Raw genomic sequence first — 7,931 nt, forward strand, 5'->3', positions numbered from 1 at the left:
GGAGCGCGGGCTGGGAGCGGCGTCTGGCCGGGGTTGTTGGGCTATTGTCTGACGTTACCACTGACCTCCTTCGTCTTCTCCCCCCTTTAGGCAGCTGGTCGGGTCGTGGTTGGCTTGTGTAACACAGGCAAGACCCTGCCCTGGCCAGTGGGTGCGGGACGGTGGGCTGGCCAGAGACACGGTGACATTTCCCCTTTTCCTCTTCCTTTCCTTGTGAGATCAGTTGTCCAGTCATTTATCTGTGGACTGGCTCCGTGTTCGGCATGAAGGAGGACCCAATCGGAAATCCAGGGCAGGAGGGACTCCAAAGGGGTGGGGGGTGGGGTTCAAGGGTAGAGGGGTAGATTAGGAAGAGAAGATGAGGAGAATGCATATCCTACAAAACTAAGAATTGTGAGGGAAGGGGTGGAGGGGAGGGACAGGGGAAAGTGTGCAAAAGGGTGACACAGATCAAGATGCATCCTACTCATAAACTGCTTTGTTAAGTGGCACCCCCACTGTGCAACTACTTAAAGACAATAATGAAAAGGAAACTGAGATTGCTACAGTTAAAAAAGAAACGAAGGAAGAAATCTAGGGCAGAGTTCTCCACTCACATCAGCAGAGTACTTCACGAGGTATCGAAGACCACGCAGCCATGAAGATGAAACTCAAGTGCTCTGAAACCCGTGGATACGGGTTTGAAACAGAGGCCGTGGCCGTCTGTCCCCATCTGTCCCCGTCGGTCTCCTTCCCCCCCGTGAGAGGTCCGCTCTGCACCCCGCTCGGGAAGAGTAAGGCAGGAGGGGGGTCCAGGGGAAATCCCCACGAATGCCTGAGTCAAGAAGACGTTAAAATGTGTATGAATTATGCATTTTCCTATTGGAACATAGGAAACATTTAAAAAGATGATCGACCAATCGTCTGAGAGAAAACCACGACTCAGCTACGGTCATAAGCGGACCCTCAGCGAGCACACATTTTCTTCTTCATGTGCCACACTTGGGTTCCCAGAGGTGAATTGGCCCCACGGCAGGAAGAGAAATAAACCTGCGCAGAAAGCTCTCTTCTGATTGTCCTCCCTGGAGGAGCTGGGTTTCTCTCTGCTGGGGCTTTAGACGGAAATGACACTGCCGTCACCGGCGCCGCCTGCTTCGCTCCTTGGCAGCTCGCGTGGGGCTTAGTGAGTTTGCGAGGAGAGGCTGCTTTTCCTGGGCTGTCTGTGACGTCCGCTTCCCCCGCACTCCCGCTGGCCCAACGCCGCGGCGCCGGGGGCTGGCAGAACGCGGGCAGCAGAAGAGGCCACCACGGTCACCACCGACACCACTATCACCACCATCACCACCACCACCACCACCACCATCTCCACCATCACCACCATCACCACCACCACCACCACCACCATCACCACCACCATCACCATCACCACCATCACCACCACCATCACCACCGTCACCACCATCACCACCGTCACCACCACCACCACCACCATCACCACCACCATCACCACCACCACCATCACCACCATCACCACCACCATCACCACCGTCACCACCATCACCACCACCACCACCACCACCACCATCACCACCATCACCACCATCACCACCATCACCACCACCACCACCACCACCATCACCACCACCACCACCGTCACCACCACCACCACCACCACCACCACCACCACCACCACCACCATCACCACCACCACCACCACCACCACCATCACCACCACCACCACCATCACCACCACCACCACCATCACCACCACCATCACCACCACCACCATCACCACCATCACCACCACCATCACCACCGTCACCACCACCACCACCATCACCACCACCACCACCACCACCACCATCACCACCATCACCACCATCACCACCATCACCACCGCCACCACCACCACCATCACCACCACCACCACCGTCACCACCACCACCACCACCACCACCACCACCATCACCACCACCACCACCATCACCATCACCACCATCATCACCACCACCGTCACCACCACCATCACCATCACCACCACCATCACCACCACCACCACCACCACCACCACCGTCACCACCACCACCACCACCACCACCACCACCATCACCACCACCATCACCACCACCACCACCACCACCACCACCATCACCACCACCATCACCACCACCATCACCACCACCACCACCATCACCACCACCATCACCACCACCACCATCACCACCATCACCACCACCATCACCACCGTCACCATCACCACCACCGTCACCACCACCACCACCATCACCACCACCGTCACCACCACCGTCACCACCACCACCACCACCACCACCACCGTCACCACCACCACCACCACCACCACCACCACCACCACCACCACCATCACCACCACCATCACCACCATCACCACCACCACCACCACCACCATCACCACCGTCACCACCACCACCACCACCACCACCACCACCATCACCACCGTCACCACCACCACCACCACCACCACCACCATCACCACCACCGTCACCACCACCACCACCACCACCACCACCACCATCACCACCGTCACCACCATCATCACCACCATCACCACCATCACCATCACCACCATCACCACCATTTCCCTCCGGCAGCCGTGGAAGTCAGCTGACAACATAGACTTTCTTCCACCGGAGCCCGTGACCATGTCTGTGGTGCTCCCACTGCCTGCGCGCTCTCCCACTGCCTGCGAGTGCTCCCACTGCCTGCGAGTGCTCCCACTGCCTGCGAGTGCTCCCACTGCCTGCGCGCTCTCCCACTGCCTGGGAGTGCTCCCGCTGCCTGCGAGTGCTCCCACTGCCTGCGCGCTCTCCCACTGCCTGCGAGTGCTCCCACTGCCTGTGAGTGCTCCCACTGCCTGCGAGTGCTCCCACTGCCTGTGAGTGCTCCCACTGCCTGCGAGTGCTCCCGCTGCCTGCGAGTGCTCCCACTGCCTGCGCTCTCCCACTGTCTGCGAGTGCTCCCACTGCCTGCGAGTGCTCCCGCTGCCTGCGCGCTCTCCCACTGTCTGCGAGTGCTCCCGATGTCTGTGAGTGCTCCCGCTGCCTGTGCGCTCTCCCACTGCCTGCGAGTGTTCCCGCTGCCTGCGAGTGCTCCCACTGCCTGCGTGCTCTCCCACTGTCTGCGAGTGCTCCGGATGTCTGTGAGTGCTCCCGCTGCCTGTGCGCTCTCCCACTGCCTGCGAGTGCTCCCACTGCCTGCGTGCTCTCCCACTGTCTGCGAGTGCTCCCACTGCCTGCGTGCTCTCCCACTGCCTGCGAGTGCTCCCGATGTCTGCGAGTGCTCCCACTGCCTGTGCGCTCTCCCACTGCCTGCGAGTGCTCCCACTGCCTGCGTGCTCTCCCACTGTCTGCGAGTGCTCCCGATGTCTGTGAGTGCTCCCACTGCCTGTGCGCTCTCCCACTGCCTGCGAGTGCTCCCGCTGCCTGCGTGCTCTCCCACTGTCTGCGAGTGCTCCCGATGTCTGTGAGTGCTCCCGCTGCCTGCGAGTGCTCCCGCTGCCTGCGAGTGCTCCCACTGCCTGCGCGCTCTCCCACTGTCTGCGAGTGCTCCCACTGCCTGCGAGTGCTCCCACTGCCTGCGCGCTCTCCCACTGCCTGCGAGTGCTCCCGATGTCTGTGAGTGCTCCCGCTGCCTGTGCGCTCTCCCACTGCCTGCGAGTGCTCCCGCTGCCTGCGAGTGCTCCCACTGCCTGCGTGCTCTCCCACTGTCTGCGAGTGCTCCCGATGTCTGTGAGTGCTCCCGCTGCCTGTGCGCTCTCCCACTGCCTGCGAGTGCTCCCGCTGCCTGCGAGTGCTCCCACTGCCTGTGTGCTCTCCCACTGCCTGCGAGTGCTCCCGCTGCCTGCGAGTGCTCCCACTGCCTGCGTGCTCTCCCACTGTCTGGGAGTGCTCCCGCTGCCTGGGAGTGCTCCCGCTGCCTGCGAGCGCGCTGGGCAAGGCCAGCCTTTTCCCACGCCGCGGAAAGGGGGTGCAGCCCGCCAGTGGAGCTGCGCTCCCCCGCACCGGGCAGCAGGAGGGGAGGGCTTGCGCGGGCGGAGGGGAGGGCACAGCGACTTCAGAGGGAAGGAGCTCTTCTCCCGGTGAACAGCCCCAGGGCGCTCTCGCTGTGCTCCTCCCCAGGGGCACGGGGGGGGGGGCACGGAGCCCTCCAGGCTCAGGAGGCTCTGCCCACCGCCCTTCCTCGCTGGCAAATCCTCAGTATCGGGGAATGGACCCCAAGCCACGGAGATTTAACTTGTTGGGGTTTTTTAAACCAGTTTTGACTTTTTATGCTCTCCATTTTCCTGTGGCCTGAGGACTTTCTTCTTTAAAAACCTAACCAGACACTCCGGCAGGTCCGATTTCCTCTCTGAATAGCAACGCCTGCGGAAGCAGGGTCCAAACGGAACCCTCCACCTTGCGATCACTCCACTGACGTGACACAGACGGCTGGAGGTTTCGTTAGCATAGGCTGTGCGCACCTTTCCTTAGAACGACATTTCGAAGGGCGTTGCAAGGCGAGGCTTGACTCCGAGCACCACAGAACTTTAGAAATGCCTCCAGTTCTGAGATTCCAAGTAACCAGCAAAAATCAAGAGTCCTGATGGAATGTATATGCATTATTGATTACGCCTGCATCTGTTTTTTAATCAAATATTCTAAGAGGAATACAGAGCTCTTCAAATCCTGATTGGAGTATAATTTAATGCTCCCTCGTGCAGCAACAAATACAACTTTGATTTTAAGATGCCGTGCAAATTACAGACTGGAGATCTCAGAGTGTTCAAAGCAATCTCAATGTTATCTTCTCAGTTGAAGCAGATTAAAATAGAGAATGTAAATTTTTTTTAACATTTTGTACATGGGAATGGATGTGCTTATTTCGGCAAGAGGGTTACACACTAAAATCTCTTGATTACACAACTATTAAAATTTTCTCTGGAGAATCAAGCATTCAGTTGTGTTGAGTCATCACTGCACTGTAGAATGGTGTTTGGCTTTGTCAAGTAGTCAAACAATGGCCATGGCTTAGCCTGTGTGTGTGTGTGTGTGTGTGTGTGTGTGTGTGTGTGTGTGTGTGTGTGAGAGAGAGAGAGAGAGAGAGAGAGAGAGTTTTCCAGAATGATAGAAAGTGCAGGGCTCTCTCCAGGTTGTAACAGAGATTCAGGCTCTTATGCCTTTCCCACGTAACTTCCACACACGTGGTGTGACTGTATCTACTTCAACGTTTGAAAAGAAGAAGGTGGCAGTAAAGATAACCAGGAGGCGAGCACTCTACCGCTAGGCCATATCCCAGCCCCCACGGGTGCTGCTCTATCAGAACCGAGTTAGACCCCCCGCGACCCCTGCGCTGCTTGCTCTGGTCGCGTTCCCCTAGAAGACGGTGGGAGCCGAGCCAAGCCCGACGCGACTCTCCGGGGACCCCTCCGGCCAGCCGGAGCGCAGAGGCACCCCGGAGGCCGCGGGTCCCATCACGGGGCCGTGGCGCTCGGAGGTCGGTGGCCCCTTCACCGACGCCCCCAGTTCTAGAAGCAGCTTGGAGTGCCCATCCCAGCTGGGCCATGACCCCTGTGGCAGGACCCCAGGGCTTCCTCCCCCTGGCAGCCCAGAGCCTGGCATTGGGCTGGGTGCTCGGCTCAGTGGCTCCTAAGGGAAGGTCAGAGGGTGGCTTGACTCTCCTCCTTCCGAGACGCGACCAGGGCAAGTTCCACTGGAGAACTTTCTCAGAGCCAGACGCTGATGGCTCACGCCTATAATCCGAGCTGATCAGGAGGCTGAGATATGAGGATCGTGGCTCGGAGCCAGCCTGGACAGGAAAGTTCCTGAGACTCTAATATCTAATTAACTACCAAAATAAAAGCCAGAAGTAGAGCTGTGGCTCAGGAGCATTAGCCAGGAGCAAAAGTAAAGCTCAGTGACAGCGTCCAGGCCCGGAGTTCAAGCCCAAGACTAGTACAAAAAACAAATTCTTCATCAGGTTGTTGGCAGAATTCATTTTCTGCAGCACTTCGATTCTGCTGTCTTCCTGGCTGACCTCTGCTTATTGATCTTGCCACTCACAGAGAAGATGGGAGAGGCAACTGACTGAGACATGTTTCACAGATATATGGACCTGTTAAATTGAAAGCTCTGCACACAGCTATCTGAAGATAGTAATTCTATCTAGCTATGGATCTATCGATCCATCCTACGCAATCTGTTGATCGATCTGGTGGCTTACACCTTTGAACACCTCCCAGAAGCACACTGGCCGGAGGCCTGGTCATTATACCGCACTTCATCAGAAGGATGGGCATTGTCTCCTTCCAACAAGGAGACAAACTCCAGCTGGATGAAGTTTCCCATCACCACTGATCAGACAAAGCCCAAGATACCGGTCTTAGGCCACGCGATGACTCGTTAGCCTTTTAAAACTTGCAAGCCATCCCAAGTTTCTGTACACTGCTCTGGGGCGTGTGTACGGAACCATGGCGGAATGGGAATGGCTTGCTCGTGGCGACTCGTTTATTTCCTGGGATCCCACAGAGCTACACAAGTAAGACAAGGCCTGCGGCCCTAGGCTGAGCTGACGTTCTTGGCAGAAATAAAATGACAGCCAAAGGCACTGGGAGGGAAGAAATAAGCTGAGCGTTGGTTCTTTCCACCTCTCAAGCAAGACTCTCCGCAGCCTCCAGGGACCTGGTTGCTGAATTTGTCCATGAAAGACGGAAAAGTAAACAAAACAATCAGGGCTCAGGGAGAACCTAGCTCTAACGAAACGAGGAAGATTTCACAGGGCAGCGCGGTGTGGAATCGAAACCCCTCCGTACAGCTACTTAAAGGTAGTTCTTAAGAATTAATAAAAATGAAAATGAACTAATGAAGACGGGCCTGCTCAACACGAGGGAGGGACATAACGAACCCCGGGCGAGAGCAGGGATGTGCAAACACTACCATAGACGGTACGGACGCCGCAGGTTACTGTCTCAGCACCTAAGTCGGCCTAAGAGCCGAGCTCTCAGAGGAAAAGTGGCTGGATAATCACATGACCACTTCCCCTTTCGTTCATTCCTAACTCTTGCCACGAGACTTGCTATTGCCAATATGCTGTGTGCAACCATATTTCAAGAGTAAAGAATAAACATATGTTAACCAGGATCTTTAAGGAGTACTATGATGGGTGACGAGAACTTTGAAAAAAAATTCTGATCCGAAATCTCACAGCCTGTTTGAGCCAAATGCAACAATGTGTATAAGATAGGATTTTCTTCTCAGTGACACTAGCAGTTTTCTCCATCAGCAGAAATCTGGCTGTGTTTTCCTACAGATATTTGCAGACAATGTCAAAGGTAAGATATTCTTATATACAGAACAATTTAAAAGATTTACTTTGGATGAATGAAGCAGATTATCACAAGGCACGATAGTGATCTTTATATTTCTATCATGCAATAATTTGCTAGGGACTACTCAAAACACAGACATTTGCCTAAATTCTTCCCTCCGGTGCCCTAAAACCACCAAGAAATTGTAAAGCAACTTACTCTGGCTGGACTTGTTTCCAGTCTTCATTGTGATGTCTGGTTTTTCTGATTCATAAGCAAATGCATTTTTTTCAATCAATATGTATTTTATTTCAAGCCAAAATTTTACAGAAGAGCAACAAACAAAGTGTGGGCAAACTGATCATTCACATTTGAGAAATAACATGGTTTCTAGGCAGTTTTTGAAAAAGTTGTTGCCACACATCATACTTTATTTTTGAAACCAATTGCGTGTGTTTGTAACCATTTATACCAGGGTGTTGACAAGGAAAAATACAATGTTATGAAAATACAAACAACTTATAACCACAGTGCAAACACATTCATGTTGACAAGGTAATGTTCATATGTTTTCCAAAGGTAGTGAAAAATACTAGTAATCATCAAATAAATGCCCAGAATTACCAAGGAA

At 54.7% G+C, this 7,931-nt stretch overlaps 1 protein-coding gene across 1 annotated transcript; it reads left to right on the forward strand.

Annotated features, from left to right (window-relative positions):
* Positions 1 to 1,443: 1,443 nt before the first annotated feature.
* Positions 1,444 to 2,634, forward strand: LOC125352441 (basic proline-rich protein-like; the record flags this gene model as incomplete). Its single annotated transcript, XM_048347532.1, has 1 exon — positions 1,444 to 2,634. A coding segment is annotated over one exon (1,191 nt), but the record flags the coding sequence as incomplete, so codon positions are not given.
* Positions 2,635 to 7,931: the final 5,297 nt, after the last annotated feature.

Source organism: Perognathus longimembris, chromosome 6 (genome assembly GCF_023159225.1).
Source record: "Perognathus longimembris pacificus isolate PPM17 chromosome 6, ASM2315922v1, whole genome shotgun sequence".
NCBI lineage: Eukaryota > Metazoa > Chordata > Mammalia > Rodentia > Heteromyidae > Perognathus > Perognathus longimembris.